The 21,443-nt window shown below is 34.0% G+C and overlaps 1 protein-coding gene across 1 annotated transcript in view; it reads right to left on the reverse strand.

The window, feature by feature from the left end:
• The window catches only part of LOC136032805 (U3 small nucleolar RNA-associated protein 4 homolog), a 45,917-nt gene extending 36,712 nt beyond the window's left edge, over positions 1-9,205 (reverse strand). The window contains exon 1 of the mRNA XM_065713196.1: positions 9,050-9,205. Within this exon, the coding sequence (XP_065569268.1) occupies positions 9,050-9,147 (98 nt within the window). The 5' untranslated portion in view covers positions 9,148-9,205. The remainder of the gene's footprint in view (positions 1-9,049) is intronic.
• Positions 9,206-21,443: the final 12,238 nt, after the last annotated feature.

Here is a 21,443-nt window from a genome sequence, read left to right on the forward strand (position 1 = left end):
TCATGGAAATTTTCTTCCCCCATGACCAATTCCTCGATGGAAAGTTCCCCCAACATATCCCCCTCTTGCCAACCCCTCCCCCAACCAAAAAATCCCCCTGAAAACGTCTGTACACTTCCCAATAAACATTACTATATGTAAGCACTGGTAAAGTTTGTAACCTGTAGCCCCTCCCACTGGGACTGTGGGGGAGTAAGTCGTCCCCAAAGACATATTTATAAGGTTTTTCGACTACGCTGAATAAAATTGCTATCTCAGAATTTTGATCCGTTGACTTTGGAAAAACAATTAGCGTGGGAGGGGGCCTAGGTGCCCTCCAATTTTTTTGGTCACTTAAAAAGGGCACTAGAACTGTTTATTTCCGTTAGAATGAGCCGTCTCGCAAGAATCTAGGACCACTGGGTCGACACGATCACCCCTGGGAAAAAAAAACAACAAACAAACAAACAAACACGCATCCGTGATCTGCCTTCTGGCAAAAAATACAAAATTCAACATTTTTGTAGATAGGAGCTTGAAACTTCTACAACAGGGTTCTCTGATACGCTGAATCTGATGGTATGATTTTTGTTAATATTCTATGACTTTTAGGGGGTGTTCCCCCTATTTTCTAAAATAACGCAAATTTTCTCAGGCTCGTAACTTTGAACTTGATGAAACTTATATATTGAAAATCAGCATTAAAATGCGATCATCTCTTGATGTACCTATTGGTATCAAAATTCCATTTTTTAGAGTTTTGGTTACTATTGAACCGGGTCACTCCTTACTACAGTTCGTTACCACGAACTGTTTGATGACCTGCTGATCCTCGAAATATGTCATAGAACTACAAAAAAAATTGACCCCACCAAATCCTATCGATGTTTTGGACAAAGCTAAGAATTTACATATGAAAGTAAATTCCACTTAGTCAAATATAATGACAATAAACTTCTTCAAATTCTTGAAGTCCCTTTCCGTTTTCTTAGAACCTATTCCACCCAAAATGCTAATGAAACATGTTAAATTCTTCGGAGACTTCTAGTAATCTTAAGTAGGACATGCATATTTCAAGAATTCTGGACTTTCCAGACAAAGGATAGTCAAAACTAAAAAAAATTAAAATAGGTTAAAATAGTAGATTAACTTTGAAATGGCCAATGTCGGCAATACTTTCACTTTGAACAACAAAGAGCTCTTTGCTAGATTATTAAAGCTGAGAGGAAGTGGGCCATTCCAGATTGCTTTTATAGAGAGACCTATATCACGCTATTAGATCACACATTATATTACAGAGACCTAGGTCATATGATTAGATTCCGTATGATTATCCAGTTTCATCCCTCACTTGAGGCAATTTTTCAAGTTTTTTGCCTCCAATATCTGAATAGTGTTTTATACATTTACATATTAAAAACAAGAGCCAAGAGCTCATATGGCACTTGTGCAAAGGTCGGAAGAGCCAAAGGCTTCTTCCTAGTAAGTTTCATAACGATCTCTCCTCTCTGTGCGTTTTCCGAGATTTTTGGTTTCCCCCTCCAACTCACCCCCAATGTCACCGGATCCAGTCGCGATTTAAAATGAGAGCTCTGAGACACAATATCCTTCTAAAAATCAAATTTCATTAAGATCCGATCACCCGTTCGTAAGCTAAAAATACCTCATTTTTTTCTAATTTTTCTAAATTAACCGTCCCACCACTCCCCCCCCCCAGATGGTCGAATCGGGGAAACGACTATTTCTAATTTAATCTGGTCTGGTCCCTGATACGCCTGCCAAATTTCATCGTCCTAGCTTATCTGGAAGTGCCCAAACTAGCAAAACAAGGAGTAACAGACCAACAGAATTAGCTATTGCTATATGTTACTTGGTAAATACCAAGTGTCATAAAAAGTTGAAGAGCAACAAAGAAATAAAGTAAAAAGAATGTGCATATCGAATGGACCAGAATCCTCCCGCAAGTATTCCCCGAGTATTTCAACACGTGTTGAATTGTGTTCAGACTTAGGTTGAAACTGGTACTTTTTTGTTCTGTCGAATTTGTAGGTAAAACGCTCCAATTTCAGAAAATCAGAGTTTTGTACCCTTTTCTGATAAAACTTCAAACTTTTTGTCAAACAGCTAGATTTGTAGATGTTTTCCCTATATACTGAAACCCTTTTCAAAAAAAGTATCTAAATTAAGCCTTCTAGAGTAGAAAAAGTGTTTTTTACAGAGCTATCAAATCATCAGTACCTTTACCCTATCCCTGTTGCATAGCTTACAATACTTGCCCCTAGGCTCTTTTACTCCTATCACTTTTCACTCCTAAAAAGGCCACTATAATATCTGATTCTCACTCAAATGAGCCCCCTCCTAAGTTTGTATGACCATCACTTTCAAGCCTCTTAGGAATAAAATATTGGAGCCTTATGGCCTTAGTGTTGGTAGGGGGGGTTATTTGCTGTCAGATATAATTTAGAAAATTAAAGCCTTGATATAAACTAGCCTAGCCTAAACCTAACCTAGCTTAAACTCCTGTTAAAAAACTTAAAAATTGTGCTTAAAAACTTAAAGCCAAAGAAAAGAGACTGAGAATCCGAAATTAAGGTGAAACATTTTTGACAAAACATACCTTTAGGATCAGAATTTCATCTTGAATCAGAATATAACTTCATTTACATTCGAAATGAGCTTTACCCCCCCCCCCTCAAATGCACGATTATATACCCTGAGTTGAATAAATGGAATTTTCCATTGATTAAATGAATTTTCTATAAATCACTCTTTCATTCAAACTGATTTAACAGTTTGACAGAATAATGGAAAATCCAATGCATATATACAATTCTGGGACATATATTTGAATATTAGAGGGGGGCTAAGTTTGTTCCAGAGTAAACGAGTGTTATATTTAGATTCATGATGAAATTCTGATCCTAGCTGTATGTCTATTTCCAAACTATCATTAGTGAGTTAATCAGACAATTTATCAAAACACCTTGCCTTTATGCAATTCCCTACATCTTAGAATAGTTTACAGAAAGATTAGACATACTCAAAAATCAACTTGCCTGCATAGATATGACATTTTGATTTTATACTGGCCATGTAAAATGTACCATTTTCTTAACAGAACAATCCTCCTCCTCGAACTTAAATCCCTTATATATTCAGACATTAAAAAAAATAGAATAGTGAAAGAAAAACATGATATAAACTTACTATCTAGCTGCCAAATTGACTCTCTTTCTTTTTATTGTCCTGTTCAATTAAATAAAATGAACAGGTTCAAAAGAATTTTCGTCACAGGAGAATCTTATCAAATACTTTGTGATAAAAAACTGGAAGTAAATAGTGAATTGAGACAATACTCACCAAAAATAAAAATGGAATTCTCAATGAAACTGCTACACCAGCAGTATCGGCTTTTGTGCTGATTCTAGATCTATAAAATTCTTAAGTTTATGTTTACTCACCTAAAACCAAAAATCTGAGAAAATTTGCCTGATTTTTGAAAAAGAAAACACCCCCAAGAAAGCAAACAATCTTATTGAAAATCTCTTTATTAGATACATCATATCAGAGAATCCTACCATAGAGGTTTCAAACTTCAATCTTCAAAGTGTGGAATTTCTCTCCCTTTTTTTTTAGAAGAAACATTGTTGATGCATGTTTATTTGTTTTGTTTTTTCCCAGGGTGATTGTATCAAACCAAATGAGCTCTTTCAAACGTAAATTCAAAGCTCTTTTTTAAGTGACCATACAGATTGGGCAAGGGAAAAGTACTAGGTTCAACATTTGATGATTTTTAATTACATATCAACTATCATGAGGGGGTGGGGTGAGTCATTGTTTATGTGGGGTAGGTAGATTCCTATAAAAGTGTATTTTAATGGACAAACCGCTTACTCTTCGTGAGGCTTCAGGTAAATGTTGAAAGGGTAGGGGGGAGTAGGAATTAATTAAATTGTTTCTATACAGCTAAAATATTACGCTCCCAACACAGAATGTCCGCCGTACCAGCACAGAGGTGGAAAAGACAAGGTAGACCATCATTAGCCCAGCCAGAATATTTCTTTGGGGTGGCAAATACTGCTAGAAACTTAGTTTCAGCAATTTTGAATAGAAATATTTGATTTTATATTTATATGAAGTGCTTCAATGTATTGAAAAAAAATGTGTGTAAATGTAAGTAGTGCATTTGTCAATAAGGAAATCCTATTGTAGAGGTTGTGATGGCTTCAGAAGATCAAAAGTCTCACAGAATTTCCACCCATAAAAACAATAGTGCTCCCTTTCATCCAACCAAAATTCTTTTAATAGTAATATTACCAAGGATTTTTTTACCAAAATTACTATTCATCACCAATTTTTTATGTATATTCAAATTTTATCCAAAATTTAAATTGCAAATTGAAAGGTAGGAAGGTTCTTATCAACATTCAATTATGAATTTACTAATTTTAAAAACAATAAACCAAGAACTTAATAGACCAGTACCTTGATTTATATCTTGGTTAGGCTTGGGTATGATTTGGAAAATAATCAGAAGTTAAATAAAAAAAGAGCTTTTCAACTGAAAGCAAGGAATGGATTTGAAACCTATTTGAATTGATTATTCTTTATATGAAGGGACTGTCTCCTCCTTAGCTCCTTACTCTTTATTGAAGCTTGGCTTAGGACAAATTTTTGAAGAAATTTTTCAATTGGAAAAAAAAAGATTTTTCAAAGCACTAAAAAAATTTTGTTTAATGAGCAAGGTGTTGAGAAGGGGGCAGTTCCCCTTGCATACAGAGTACTTTATATTTGTTTTAAACTTGCTCCTTACTTTAGTTGAAAAGCCTTTTCTATTTGTTTGATTACATTTCATGAAACAGTAACGTTTTCTGAATACAATACTTTCGATAATACAGAAAAACAATCAATATTTCAATGATCTCTGTTTGGATTCTGATGCATAATCAAACAGTTTGTGATAATAAACAGTAAGTAAGGAGCAACCTGGCTCGATAGTAACCAAAACTCTAGAAAACGGAATTTTGGTACCAATAGGTATATCAAAAGAATTTACTTTGTATGTTGATTTCAAAGCTATTAGTTTCATTAAGTTTAATCTTACCCATCAAAAGCTACAAGCCTGCACAAATTTGTCTGGTTTCAAAAAAAGGGAGAAACACCCCCTTGAAGTAATAAAATTTTGATGAAAAGCACACCATCAGATCTGGTGTATTAAAGAACCCTACTGTAGAGGTTTGAAGCTCATATCTGCAAAAATGCGGAATTATGTAATTTTTTGCCAGAATAGATCAGGTATGTGTCTTTATTTGCCTTGCTTTTCTCCCTAGGGGTGATTGTATTGACCCAGTGGGGCTAGAATATTGGGAGAGGGTTCATTCTAATGGAAATGAAAAGTTATAGTACCCTTTTCAAGTGACCAATGAAGTTGAAGAGCATCTAGGCCCCCTCCCATGCCACTTTTTTCTCAAAATTATCCAACCAAAATTTTGAGACAGCTTTTTTGTTCGGCATAGTTGAAAGGCCCAATAACTATGTCTTTGGAGATAAAATGACCCCCCATATCACCTGGGGTTTATAACTTATAAAATTTGCCCATTGATTGCATATAGTATTCGTTATTAAGAAATATACATACATTTTTGGCTGGGAGAAGAGGACAAATTTTCTGCTGGGAGGGTTTCATATAGAGAGAAGTTTCCATGGAGAGGAAAGTTTCATGGAGGTAAACTTTTCAGGAAAACCTTACACTGGGTGTTTTTGCCAGAATTCCTAGACAAAATTTCTTTGTATGTCTTGCCTTTTCTTTACTCATACAATTTTACACATGGAGATGTTAAGGGTAATTGTCCAGGGTAAATTTTTGCCAGGATTGAATTGTCCAGAGGATACACCTTGCTCCTTACACTAAAGATTAAATTTTGTCCCAATTCTTTAAAAACGACTCTTGAAACACAAGGGTTGTTTAATTAGAACAATAAGTAACTTTTCTTTAAGTGCTGAAACACTATAGCATAAAGAGCAAGGTGTTGAAGAGGAGGCAAGACCCCTCATATGCATTTTAGTTTCTGTGTTGCTCCTTACTTTCAGTTGGAAAAAAAATTTCTTTTTTATGTAAAGAAGCTTAGAGACAAACATTTTTCTAAAGACAATGGGAAAAGTATGTCAATTAAGGTAAAAGTATATGAAAATAAAAAAAGTAAATAATTATAAAAAATACATAGAACAATGGCCTACTTAAAAAAAAAACTATGATATTAACTCCCAGCATTCAGCTCTTTTGGGCAATGCCAAAGCATTGGATCAACATTTTTTACCAATATTGACAGTTTGAACTTGGTTATCAAACACCAAAATATTTAATGCCTTTGTACTCAGTGTTTATAAAAAGTAATGGATTATCAAAGAAGCTTGTTCAAACTAAAACATTAGAACTAAGATTAAGAAAACCAAATAAAAAAATTTAAAAAAAGGTTTTAGTTTATTTGAATATCAAAAACCAATATATTTCACACCTTTATACCTCATAACTGAAAAAATTACATCTTTTTTGAAGTGACAGCAAGATAGATCTAATCACTCCAGGGAAAAAATGGTAAAAAACACAAAAAAATGTATCTGTTCAGGGGGAAAATACAGAAATTCCCATCATTCCATTCAGGGGAAATATTTCTGATTATAGTTGCTTCATATATCAGCTCATGGGTACTCTTGCAATATGAACAAAAGTTAACAGCATATTTTTACTAAAACTGCTCCTTGTTAAGTTGTTTTCTATAATTTCTATAAATAAGTTGTTTTCTTATTTGTTTTCCTTGTGTTTTCTATAATTATACAAACTTTCTTGTGTACTAATAACTGTACTAATTACTAATATACAAATAGATATTTAGGACCACCATAAAAAGCTGATTCTTAGATAGAATTTTATCAACAGTTTAGGCTCTTATACTTTCACTATTGACAAGGATTGTTATTTACTTACTATTCATTGCTATGAAGAATTTGATTTCTTTATAATTACTCCAACAAAATCATATAGAAAAATTTTGAGGGAAAACTGGAAAGGGGTCACTCAGTCACAAATTAGAACTTACATTTTCCTCACTAAGGGTCAAAATCTATTAGCAGGCAGCCAACAACGGGGCAATCAACATTTTTTAAATGGGTTTTCCCTATTTTGCTCTCTTTCCTTTGGTTTCCTCATAATTACTTTATAATCCCAAATTTCCAGGGGACACAGTCTCCCCTCTTCTGCCAGCACTCATGGCATGTATCCTTATTCCTAGAGATCAAAAATTGCAATAAACAAATTACTAATCTTACTTCTCTAGAAACTAATACCTGGATTGATAATTCTGGGAGTTTTATTTAGCAAACTCCTGAAATTTTACCCTAATCTTTGGTTATAAAAGCATTTCCTATAGAAAATTCTATAGACAGTAAACATTGAGCATTTCACATAAATTTCCTAGCCTAAAAATGAAGGGAACATACTACTCAATACTTTTTTATACTCTTTCTAAATACAATAATTGTTTTTGTCACAAATTTAATTTTAACCTAACCTTTCTAACCTTACCAAAATATGTTGCCCATATTATAGATTTCCTATGCATTTATTGCTTGTTGATTTTGTAACTATTGATTCAATTTACAGGTAAACTTGTTTTAAAAAGAATGATGCTAACAGATCTATTTAAGCTGTATGTAAAATAAAAGAAAAACATATCATATTTGAGTGTCTATAAAGGGTTTAAAATTAAATTTGCAATAAAAATGATTAGGTAAATTTTTTGCAGTTCATACAATTGACTTACCAATTAAGTGAACATACCACTTGATGCCTTTTTTATGTTCTTTAGAAATATAATTTGCTTCTACCATAAATTCCAATTTAAGCACTTTTGACCTAACCTTATTACAAATAATTTTGGGACTGAGAAAATGTAATAGGATATTATTTTGTCAAAAACAACCAAGAAAACAGCATTTTGAGAAAATGTACCATTAAAATTCTAGTTGATTGACTTTTGGCTATCTTGGAAAGGGGTTAGGTTAGGAAAGGAACTTTCAGGGATGAGTCTAAAGGCTAAAGTACATCCTGGGAAGGTATATTGAAGTACCCACCTCCACTCCTTCTCTCTCTAGAGGACCCTGACCTTTGATGATGTTTAAAAATATGTATGTTATAAAAGTGAAACCTTGCAAAATAGATCTTCTGCTTGAATGAAGTACAACAAAATTGTTTTCAGCTACACAACTTTGCTCAATCCCAATTTATGAGCTTTTAAAGACATAGAAATACATTTCCTAAATTTAAAAAAAAACACTGATATGGCTCAGAATTCTACTCAAATAACAGGAATTGCATTTTCAGAACTAAATGTAGAGAAAAGACAATTGGTAACTGAAAATTAGGGTAAAATGTTGTTTTGCCAAAATTTCAATAGGTACAGACCTGTCATGTAGGCAAATTTCAGGGCCCTCTAGAGGGAGAAGGAGTGAAGGTGGGTACTTCAAAATACCTTCCTGGGAAATTTTTTAGCCTTTAGACCCATCCCTGAAAGTTTCATTTTCCTAACCTAACCCCTTTTCAAGACAGCCAAAAGTGTCAACTAGAATTTGACCTTATTTTTTTGAAAACAACCAATAACTCATACTTTAATTGAAAATTAGTCATTTTTAAAAGCTCAAAAAGTGCAAGCTCAAAAATTTGTAGTAGAAGTGATTATAATATTTGTAAAGAACATGAAAAAAGCATTGAGTGGTATTTTCACTTTATTTGTAATTCGATTATATGAACTGTGAAAAATTTGCCACATTCACAAGGAGCATAAAAAGGCATCAATAGTATATCAACTTTATTTGCAGGCCATTTAAGTTAACTGCTCAATATTTACCCTATAGACTAAGTTTTTTATAAGAATTAGAACATTTTTCATGTTACATCTTGCTTAGATTAGCCTAGGCTGCCTACCATTGGCCTAGGTGTGTACAACTTCTACAACTGCTCAATCAGCTACCCAAGGCTAAAATACCATAAGGTAAGAAAGTTAGAAAAATGTACCGTGATACTGCCAGTTTAGTTGCATCTTGATTGAGGCTCATCCATTTTATTTCTTTTGGTACCCATTTAAATAGTCTAGTACTGTGTATTACAGACATTCCTCAAAACGTCACGTTTACAAAGGGTTCAAATTTTTTGCGGCGTAAAAGTATGTTACACACAAAGAAGAAGAATGTCTCAGATGCTGACTAAACATTGTAACATTGTTGGACTTTTTAGCTCACACAAAATGTATGTTTTAACAAGAAGTTTCCAAAATATAAGCTTTTCAAGAAAAATGGCACACCATTGTGCCAAAGTCGTACTACATTTATAACGAGCGAATTTTGGCTGCTTTAAGTATATAATATGAAAAAAACTTCGTTTTCTTAAAGAGTTAAAGAGGCTGCGTCCCAAAGTCGAACCTTAAAACGTACAGGAATTAGAAGAGGCAGTGGGGGGGCTGCCGCCCCCCAAACCCCCAGCTTTTAAAGACTCTTTTGTACAGGTTTTTTGTTTTTTTGCTAACCCCCAGCTCTTGGCTTCGGAAAGGCCCTCTTTTAATTAACAAAAAATTGAAATGAATGAATAATGGAATAACTTCGAAAAATGTTAAACACAAGAGGACAGGAGAACCATTGCGCCGAAACTAGTAATTAGTAACAATGAAGTCCCCCCCCCCAAAAAAAAAAAACCTGTACAAAAGAGTCTTTAAAAGCTGGGGGTTTGGCCTCTTCTAATTCCTGTACGTTTTAAGGTTCGACTTTGGGACGCAGCCTCTTTAACTCTTTAAGAAAACGAAGTTTTTTTCATATTATTTCTGTACGTTTTTCTACAATCCATGGTGGATGTAATTTAATAATTCCTGTATTCCTCGTACAGGAATTAGGAGAGGAACTTGGGTGGCTGCCGCCCCCCCGCTTTTAAATCATTGTATAAAATAGAAAAAAAATAGATAGAATGACCGAAATGTTTCTTTTGCTCATAAGAAGCTAATATTCTGTTATCTCTCAAATGATAAGCTGTCCAGGTGTTATCAAAATTTTTTTGATGTTGTGAAAAAAAAACCGCCCATAAGGGACTTGAACCCTTGACCCGAGGATTAAAAGTCTCACGCTCTACCAACTGAGCCAATAACTTGCATGTGTGTAAATATAACTTCTCAATAGCTTTTAAAAATTTCAAATTAACATGGGCTCTTATGGAGAGAAATCCGTTAATTAAATAGCTAATGGGTGGTTTCTGGAAAACAGAGAAGGAGTTATCGGATCAAGCTGAAATTTCGCGGATAAGCTCCTGGGCCGTAGGGGACCTTAACTTGTGAATTTCAGCCCGATCGGACAACGTTAAAAGGGGTGGGGGGGGGGGGGGTTGGAGGGTCGAAACTTTCGGGGGGTTAAGAATTTCCTACGAAACTTTCACGGGCACTTACTCGGAGAATTCCGCATCGAATGAGTCTTCGTACACCCAGATCCGATGTCGGATGTGACCTCTAGGCGTCTAGAAAAAAAAAGTAAATGAATTTTAAGTGGCTATGCGTGGTTCCTGGAAAACAGGGAAGGAGTTATCGGATCAAGCTGAAATTTCGCGGATAAGCTCCTGGGCCCTAGGGGACCTTAACTTGTGAATTTTAGCCCGATCGGACAACGTTAAAGGGGGGCTTGGGTTGACAGGTCGAAACTTTCGGCCAGATTTTCCCCATGAAGAAAAAGTTGGAGGGGGATGAAATTTTGCAGGTTTCTTAGTTGGAGCTCGGGCTACGAAATGCATCCCTCCCCATCCGTCTGCGACCACTGGAACCGAAGATCGCTTAACATTGTCGTGTGTCGCCTCTTTATAGAGGCACGAGTGTGCCTCCTTGATATTTCTAAAATTTTCTCAAAGAAAACTTTCAAGCAATTCATCGTAAAACACCGTGAGTAAACAGCTATTAATATCAATAACAACTTCCTTCTATTAAATGGAAGTTAATAAGCATAGTAAACGAAAAACTATCTCAAGTTTATGCTTTTCACAAAAATTTAGAACTTATCAACTGGAATAGTATTAATAAACAGTTCCCAGTATGAGTAAAACTATGCAATTTCATTTAAAGGGGAAACAGCCACCAAAAAAGAATTGATCCTGATCAAAAATTCATCTTACATTGTGAATGCCCAATCACCACCAGCAGAAATTTTAAGCTCCTAACTAAGAATATGGAAAGTTTTGCATTCTTTCTCACGGTTGGATTCCTTTTTCTTATCGTAAATGACCATTTTTCTCCGAGGATCAAGAAATTCTTGAGTAGCTTCGTTCAAGCAAAGATTATGAGTTCTTGTGTAATTTTTAAGAGACAAACGTTGGCTGAAAGTGGTTTTTCCGAAAATAACAATTTTTGTTGAAATTGAGTTACAAACGCTATCATGTCCAAAGGAAATTTTTTTTTTCAAATGCATAAATATAATTCGTGAAACGTTTGTAATTGCCTTTATTTTGCAGTTCTCCATTGCCGACTTGTATATTTTCAATTTCTTTAAAGCAGTATTTCCAAATCACAGTATAGTCCATTTTCCCAAAATCTACTGATTTGCTGAACAACAGTTGGTCACATAATCAGATTCATGTGTGCCTCACAATCGTAATCAAATAATGAGCTACAAGATGCAAGACATCCTGAAGAAACATTCACGTGTCCAAAGTATAATAACGAAGTATTCTAATCCTGGCCGCTCCACGATTCTATTTTAGCTTAATGCTGTTTTCAAAGGTGAAGTTACTACAGTTTAAGCAAGGATTTTGCAAAAGGGTATTCCATAGAACTTCTTTTGCGGATATTACTCTGGTGCTGATTGTACCGGAGGCCCATTGCCTAATTTGCCAGCAGTGGATATTTTGGAAATGCTGCTGACTCTTATACCTTCTAGAACAGTAGTTGATTTACCAACAGTTCAAGGTTCAAGGTTCTTTTAATATAATCAATATATACAAAATATTAGGTAATTCAAGGCTGAGAGTATAACTCGAATGCAATTGAGCTACCTTTAAGCAACACTAAATCTGCACAAAAATTAAAAATAAATAGTTCTCTAACCAATCTTGGCAGAAATAAATAAAAAACAAACAACAAAAAAACAAATCCCGTGCCGTAAGATACCATTTCCATCCTCCACACACCATTTTGAGACACAATTAAATTTACAACTTAAAACCAAGTGAGTCATAAGACATCTGGAGGCCTCATGGGCGAACCCCAGAGACCAACCCATTAACTTAAAAAAATAATAAAAAAAAATAATAATTTTTTTTTATTTAGATTTATAAATTTCAATCAGCACTTTTTTCAACTTCCGTTTTATAGCATCTATGCTTACATTAAAATCAATCTCATTTTTCTATCTTTCCCAATGTAGAGGAATAAAATACCTCAGGCAAAAACGCGACCTCTCTGTAACTACCTTAGGAGTCCGCAGATTATATTTACCACGGGTTTCAACTTGTGAAGATGAAGGAGAAGTATAAGACCCATCGATGCAAAATATCTGGGGAGCTTTTCTCGTTCAAGCTTAATCTTAAACACAACACTTAAGAATTGGATACTTTGCCGAACAGGAAGAATATTATGAAGTGAAAAAAGGGTCTCTGTTGTGGATTTTAAGGGGAAGTTTGATGGCGATGGCAGAAAAGGTTTAAGAATACGAACTGCTTTATTTTGGATAATCTGTAGAGAGGTAGCATTACTTTTAAAAGTGTTCAAAAAAATAATAGATGCATAATCAAAATGGGATTGCACAAAGGAAAAATAAAGGGATTTAAGAGCGCAATATGGAAGAAGGTTTTTCAGTCTAGAAGGTTGGAAGAAGGCTCATCAGGGACCGGTAGAAGTCATATATACAAAGCATATGGAAGCATAAGTAGACTCGCCAAGCTTCAAAAACTCAGCTCAAAATGTAGAAAAGCTATCAAAAACTACAACAAAGATTGCGAACGGGAAGAATTCCAGAAAATAAGAACAAAAAGCGATTTCTACAACCTGTGCAAACGCAAGCTAGGTGAGCAACAGAAACTATCAGCACTTATAGATAGAAGTGATGTGGTCCATAGCACTAGCCTAGATAAGGTGAATGCTCTTGTAGAATTCTTTGCCAGCACGTTCACTGTTGATGATGACTATTTACCTTAACTCCAAGACTCACGCCCAGGAAGCGAGCTCCACAGCATTGGCTCCACGCCAGTAAGTGTTCTAAGAGCAATGAAGGGCACGAAAGCGTGAAAAGTACTCAATCCTGATGGCATTCTGTCCTTCATCCTGAAAGAACTGAGAGAAGAGCTATGTCAACCTCCGGCAGCACTTTTCCAAATCTCATTCGAGCAATGCAAGTTTCCTACTTCCTGGAAGCTATCCGATGTAACACCTATTTTCAAAGGAAAAGGGAAACGGAGTGAGCCGGAGAATTATCGCCCGATCAGCCTTACTTTACCTCCTGAAAATCATGGAAAGGGTCATAGTGGAAAAGTTAAACTCGCACCTTGAATTGAACAACCTCATCTCAGATCATCAGCATGGCTTCTATAAAAATCTTTCTACTGTTTCCCAACTAGTAGTGATACACGACTACATCCAGTCTGCCCTGGACCGTGTGATTCAAATAGATATTATCCTAATCGATCTACTTAAGACCTTCGACCAAATATTCTTGCGAGAACTTATCCACTGCCTAGAAGTCTATGAAATCAAGGTACAGCTAAAAAATTGGCTCTCAGCATACTTGAATGATAGAAAAATAGTAGTCAAGGTTGCAGACACACTATCCACATGGATAGATGCAACCAGTGGCGTCCCACAAGGTAGGTTTCTCGGCCCAGTCTTGTTCGTCATGTACATAGACATTTGCATAAATGCCATTTCCCAAATCGACTTCGGCCTGTTTGCAGACGATACGAAGCTCTTGAGAGAAGCTAGTGCATCGTCATAAATCCTTCCTTTTCATCTGGAATGGCTTATAAGCTGCTGCTCAATTTGAGGCTTGAATTCTGCTCTTCATTCGCGCATTAAGTCTGAAAAACATTTTTGTCGTCGAAAACGTTTTTTCAACTATACCCCCGAAAAATCCCCCCCTGGAAAGTTCATCCCTTAAAATCGCCCTCTAACAAATCTCCCCTCGTGAAATATTCCTCATGTGAATCATCCCCAAAAACTCTCCCCTGGATTAACACCTTTTCGAAAAAAAATCCACAAAAAAGAATCCCCCAACATGTATAAGAGAGCAGCCAAAGAGAAAGTATTACAAATAAAAATAATGAAAAAACAGTGAACTTTGGTATATTTTACCAACATTCCAATGTATTACCAGAATATGCAATGTGGAATATCTTGTTGTGTTTACTTAAATTTATATTTTATTCTTTTTTGTATTTATGTATGTTCCTCGATCATAGCAGGGTAAGATAAACTTTAACATTGGGATGCTAGGCTGATATCAGCCCAAAATGCCAATTTATTAGACATCTCGAGTTTTTGGAAAAAAAGATATTTCAAATTTTAATTCAGTGTGATAGGGGTTAAAGGAAAGGCGGAATGCAAAAAAAGGAAGGCTGATTCCCTTCATTAATTTCGGTCTTTGAAAAGGGTACCAGAACTTTTAACTTCCTGTTGAATGAGTCCCCTTACGAGTATATAAGATATCCCCTTTCATTTGAAGTTGACGGGGAAAATATTTTAAGCACTTATCTTACCCTTTTTGGCTGCTTTTCGACGGATGTGTTTTTTTTTTACTTTTCTTCTCCATTGGGGTCCTCTCAGTACAAAGTTTCATATGATTCCCAGACCGATTGAAAATATTTTGCCCTTTTTGCAGTCCTTTTTGTTATAGGATGCACCAATTTTAAAAGGACCCACTCTTGGAATAATGTTTTGCACATTAGTCCCCTTTGCCGAAAGACTAGCGGGTGTAAGCTTTAAATTGATCAGGGAAAAAGTGTTTTCGGCTCATTCCAGTGTCCCTAGTCCCTTCCTGCTCCCAAAACAAAATGTTGATGATTGTTTTACCGTGAAAAATATCCTTGAACGTGTCATACCACTGAACTCCCAAGATCAAATATGTACCTATTTTCCATTTTTAAAATCTATGTGTAAAGAATTGACAGTTTGTAGAATTTACGGCCCTTGTCCAAGGGACTATTGGGTTTTGTTATCCTTGGATGCAAATTTATTGATATTTCAACTATTCTGAACAAAATGGGTCAATCAAAACGTTGATCAATGTCCTAAGGGGTTACAAGATGGGGTTGAGACGGAGGTCAGTGGCGTGACTCTGTAACTCAGCTGGAGTCGACCCAGCTCTGAAGGGATATCTGGAGAAATCTGGGGAAGGTAAACAGGAAGGGTGTGTGAAAGCATAGGATGGCTGGCCCTCATCTCCCATTGCACTTCCTGGCTAAAGGGTTTTGAGACGGAGATCAGCACCGCCGGACCTTAAGGGTCTATTACTGCGTTCTGTACCTTTACTTTCTTTTTTTAAGGGGTTAAAAAAGCTCCATATATTTATGAAAGGCTCTAGGATGGAGTTTTGTTACTCTGCAATGACCTTTTACTTTAAATTAAATAAAACAAGTTTTTCTTAACAGAAATAAAGAGGAAAAATAGGTCTTCAGCAGGTTAAAAAAATAAAATATCTGACATTATAATGAATAATCAACTAAAAGTTAAAAGAAACAACTTAATAAAAATAAAATCAATAATCAACTTATAAGTTAGAAAAAATAAAACGAATGTTCAACTCGAACTCAAAACGAGCAGAAATTACTAATATTTGAACGAGGAAATTGTCTCTCTTTAACCCCAATTATAATTTTTTAAACAGTTATTATAAGAGTTAAAACAGTAAAAGAGATAAAATAGTTAAAATAAAATGAATATTAGACTTAATAAAAAATGAAACCAATTATGGACTTAGGATATACCCAAAATAAAATCGATATTCTAATCAAACTCAAAACGAAAAGAAATTATTAGATATATGAAGTGAAAAATTTTCCCCCTTGCACTCCAATCGTAGCGCGATTGTTATGCGCACTTTACTGAAAGCAATATGTATTGTAAGTAATTTATCTTTTATTATTATAACATCGGAAAAGTAGTAAAGTAGAGAAAGCTCTTGAATTTGTTGCAAAAAGTTTTCTAATATCAATCTAGTTTCATCAGAATGATGTGTACCAAAGTTCTGTTAATATTCCTTCATTCCCAACATATTTCTTTAAAATTCATAAAATGGCCGAATAGATTCACTATTGCAAAACTTCACTGCAAAGAATAAAATAGATTTCTTCAAAAAAATGAACTATTCATTTTCTAAAGGTATTTGAGACACCATTGCTCTATATCTTCAAAAGAAATATAACTAAATAAGAATACTGACCTAACACTGTTCCTTTTAACTAGAAAATTTTATTTGATTTGGTCCTGTTTGCTATTGGAATTTTAGTTTTTAATTTTTATATTTTTATTTAAAAGTAAATATAAAATGAAATCAGTTTTAATTTGTATTAGAAATGTTTTATCTATTATACTGTTTTAACTCTTGTAATAACTGTTTAAAAAAAAATATGATTGCAGTACTTCATTATACTTGAATAGCTTCATTATTGGGGTCATTTTTACTGTTTCTTTTAACTTTTAGTTGATTATTCTTGTATTGTCAATTAGTTCTTTTACTCTGCTAAAGACATATTTTCGCTCTTTACTTTTGTTAGCAAAATCTTGTTTTTAATTTCATTTCTGTTCATTTTTCATTTATTTTTGTAAAAAAGGAAAAAAATAAAAATAAGAAAACAAAATTATACAAAATAAATTTAAACTTAAAGTTCTTTAATTAGAGCTGATATTTAAATTAGCTATGAATTTTCAATTAGCAAAACAGAAGTAGTTTTTACAATCATAATGAAAATATTTATTTCTGAATTTTTCTAGTGCGATCAAATCTAAAACAAAAAAGTTCTCTTCTATAAACAAAAATTAAATTAATTTCTATTCTGTTTTTATTCTTTTAGAAAAAAGAGAAAAAATTAATGAGACAAATTGAAACTTATAGTGCTTAATTAAAATCGATACTTAAATCTGCCAAGAATTTTAAATTAGTTCCTTGACCTGAGTTTTTGTGTCAACAACGAAAAGATCAGAAGAATGTTTGAAAGACAAATCTTTCACAACAAATAAAAAAAAATAATTTTGTTCTGTCATAAAACTTGATTTATTGATCTAGAATGAAATATCTCCACTCAACTTTTATTTCATAGACAGCTAACATTGATATATTGATAACCCAAAATGTCATACCCAAACGTAAGTATATCTATATTTAAAATTTATTATGATGCACATATGCAATTACTGATGAATTTTCAGGTAGATACAAAAAGTGTACTTGTGTAGGGGTTCTTATGGTCTGATGTATAACTACGCTTAAGGACTCTTAGTTGTTTCAATCTTCCTAAATTTTCAATAGTCTAATTGTGTCTCATCTTCTGGCTTTGTCTCCTATTTGGCAACTATTTACTGCTTCAAAAAAAAAAAAAAAAAAAACTTGTAAACCCGTAAACTTGTAAAAAAAGAAATTGAGTCTTATGTGTTTTTTGGTATGTTTTGTGATTGTGTTGTGTTACGGATCTTATTATTACATTCTTATGACTGCAAAAACAGCTTTTTTGTTCAGTATACAATTTTTCTTCTCTTTTCTCTTATGTTGTACTCTGTCATTTAGGGGCTCTGCGCTCTTTGTTGTTTTAACAGGTTATAAATAAATTTAATTGATTTTGATTATACAATGCTGTAACTGATTATACAATGTTGATTATACAATGCTGTTACAAAGACACTTTTCAATGGTATATTTCGTGTAGTTTGGCTGCAATTTATTTTCAAGTTATTTTTGTGAATTCTATGATATATAGATTATTCTATAAACGTGTCAATTTTTTTAGTACGAAGCCGCGATGAAGAAACAAAATCACCATCAATCAAAAGTAGATGTCATCGTCTGTCCTAAATGTAATATCTCATATGGAGAAAAATAATGCCACAATAGACATTCGGGACCCAAACAATTGTACAGGATAGCTTCTGTGTTTACACATTCGAAACCGCTTAATAAAAGTAATTAACAGTGTATTACAGATATATGTAATTAAGAGGATGTCTTTTTGAGCAATAATAATTATCATTATTAAACAATAATAATTAAGAGGGTGTCTTTTCGAGCAACAATAATTATCATTAATTATGTTTCGTTTAGAATCTTGTCCGACCTTCAATCCTTCTCATTTACCCCAATCTCAAAAATAATTCAGTTCCTTACAATTGCACACAAAGTGCTATAACTCATCATTTTCTCTACACACCGGGAAAAAACAGGGACCCTTCCACAACCTAAGCCTCCCCAAATCCTTCCTTCTTTCACCGAAAGGCATAAAACTGCCCTTTATTGAAACGGCCCACCTAATATCCTCCTTCTGAATTTTCACTTTAAATAATACTAATCTAAGTCTTCTTGTCCCAACATGCTTCATTGACCTTCACATACACACCAAGAGACGCTACTGGGGTTGGACTAGTCTGTCATAACTGGATCACCCGCTCTTGCAACACAATCTTTACCTCTCTTGCCATAGATCCTAGTTCTCCTCCTATGCCTACCCCCTGATTCCGAATTCGTAACGTCCCACAATTATTCAGTATTTTCCTTATTTGATTTGGCCATGATTCTTTCCTATTATCTTTTATCATTTCTCTATATACTACCTTAAGTAATCTATCATCAAGCAATGATGTTGACTTAGCATTTTTACTAGTCTCTTATTCTTAAGGGTATCTAGACCTAAATCTCCTCCTATTACTAGACTATTAAATCTGGTAGCTTCTTGAAATACCTAAGCTGAATCTTTTCTAACTCGATTTCTTTCTCACACCCTCACAATTCTGATCCGTAATATACTGCTGAAATCAGCTTTCCCTCAAAAGTTCTCTTCCTCAGATTAGTACCTTTTACACCTATTTCTTCAATACTACTTCAAAGGGACATTCCCATTAGCCTATTCCCTTTAATTATCCCTTCCTCTATATGTTTCTTCCATTTTCCATTAAATTATTTCCTAAATAATTTAATTCTTCATCTATTTTATTTTATCCCCTTAGCCCCCCTATTTTCCCACTACTCCTAAACACCATAACTACCGACTTACCTATATTCAAAACTAACCGCTTTTCCTTAAAATACTTCGAAGCTAAGTCTAGTAGTTTTTAAAGAATTTTCTTTATATCCACCAGTAGTGCTATTCCATCTGCAAATAGTAACAGAATCATATTAGCTGTAAGCAGCTTGACACCTGCTGCCTTTGTCTGCTTTAGATATTCCTGTATACCATTAATATATAAATAGAATAGCCTATGAGACAAAGTTTGTCCTTGCTTCACTCCTATCTTCCTTTGTACTGCCCTTGATAAAAGTCTCCCAACCCTCACAATAACCCTCACTACCAAATAGATCTTCACTATATTCATTACAAACGTTCCACTTACTTAGGGTTCAATAGAAGTAGTTGTCAATAATTGAGTTTTTTTTAGAAAAGGAAAACCATAGTAATAAAATCATATCAGTTGTAAGCAATTTGACACTTGGTGCCTTTTTCTGCTTTAGATATTCCTCTATATCATTAGTTTTTAGAATCATGGTTTTTATATATCATAGTTCTTTTTTCGAAGAGGAAACCTACACTTTTGATGTATAGATTGCGAAGACATTTCTGCAATTTAAGTCCAAAATCCTGAGAGGATTAAGTATCTCCCCAGTGTTGAGGAAAGTAGCTTAAAAAAGAGAAGTGGGTAAGTTATTACTTATGATTTATTGGTTATGCATGGATTTTTTTTTCAACTTGATCTTATTTAGTAATAATTAAACTCAAGAAAACAATATTACTCATCCTATAAAAATGAGTGAGAAAGTAAAAACCAATGAACAAGTCTTTTTATACTGGTCACTATTTTTAAATTAAATATTATATACAGCTGTAATAATTAAAAACTGAAATTCCAGTAAGAATCAAGATAACACCAAAGAAAATGTACATGCATTAAAAAAAACAATTTTTATGTTAAAATTTTTCTTCTTTGTTTTGTGTTTCGCCTAAAAATAAAAAGCACCAGTTCCTAAATTACCTTACGAAAGTGAATTGGTTTTATTTTTGAAAGAGCATTGAAAGTTCTAGTTCAGTTTTTGACAGTCGAAAGAGATTAAAGGGCAACTAGCCCCCCCCCACCAAAATTATTTTCCCCAAATGCATCCAATATAAATTTTTAAGATAGCCATTTTGTAAAAAATAGTTCAAAGGTCAGATAACAAGCATCAAACGGATGCCCACTGTAAATTTACCCTTTTTTATGTTCTTTCAAAATACAGCCGTCATTTTACTAGGTTTTGGGCATAATATTAATATTAAATACATAATAATTGAACCAGTGATAGGTTAAAGGGTACTTATCTTTTATATTACCAACACTCAAGTTTACACTGTGTAAAACTCGAGAACAAGCACGTTTTATCTGTCTGTACTAAGCATAATTAAAATATAGCTACAAAAAATTTTCTCACCAAGCCAAAGCTAATACTTATTGGTATGAAGATCATGAAAACTGGGTATTGTCTTATGTTGGTGATACAAGATCTTGAGTATGGTGGCTATAAGACAAGAATACCCAAATTTGTTTCCAAAGTATTATATTTTCATCATGTTTTGGTATTTTTTTGTTACGATTAGCCTAACCTCACTTTTTGAGTGGTGGTGGTATAATACATCATTATGGATTAAAAGAATTGATCTTTTTGCCAAGATGCTTCACCATTTCAAAATTTGTTGAGTTTCACTTCATTTGGTGTGTAAAAATCAAGTACATTTCTTTTTTCCTTGGGATTTTTATTTTACATATAACCTTTTATCTTCAAATGTATTCCACTATTCCTCCTACCCTTACATTTGCTAATCTAGCGCCCTCCCATGCAATATTTTTGGAGGGCATCCGTGCTTTTTTTTTCTCCTACAGATTGCATCCGGTGACTTGATGCCTCTCATAGTGACATCATTCCGACTTTCTGTCGGCGGACTCTTGCTTATATTAGTAGGAAAAAAAAAACGAATCGGATATGCAAAGATCACAGTAAATAGAGTAAAATATAATAGACGTTGTTTGACTAAACTTAACTCCATTTTCTGCAACTGCTCTTGCAACCTTAATGCTTGAGAGCTTATCCTTATTCTTAAGAGCAGTGCCTTAAACAGAATATGGAAAGTTATTTTAAAGTTAGTTTTACATTTGTCGTCAACCTTGACAAATTACTGATTTTGTGAGTAGTTTCGACATCATTCACCCTGTCAGCAGCAGAACTGG

The sequence above is a fragment of the Artemia franciscana genome, chromosome 11 (genome assembly GCF_032884065.1).
Source record: "Artemia franciscana chromosome 11, ASM3288406v1, whole genome shotgun sequence".
NCBI lineage: Eukaryota > Metazoa > Arthropoda > Branchiopoda > Anostraca > Artemiidae > Artemia > Artemia franciscana.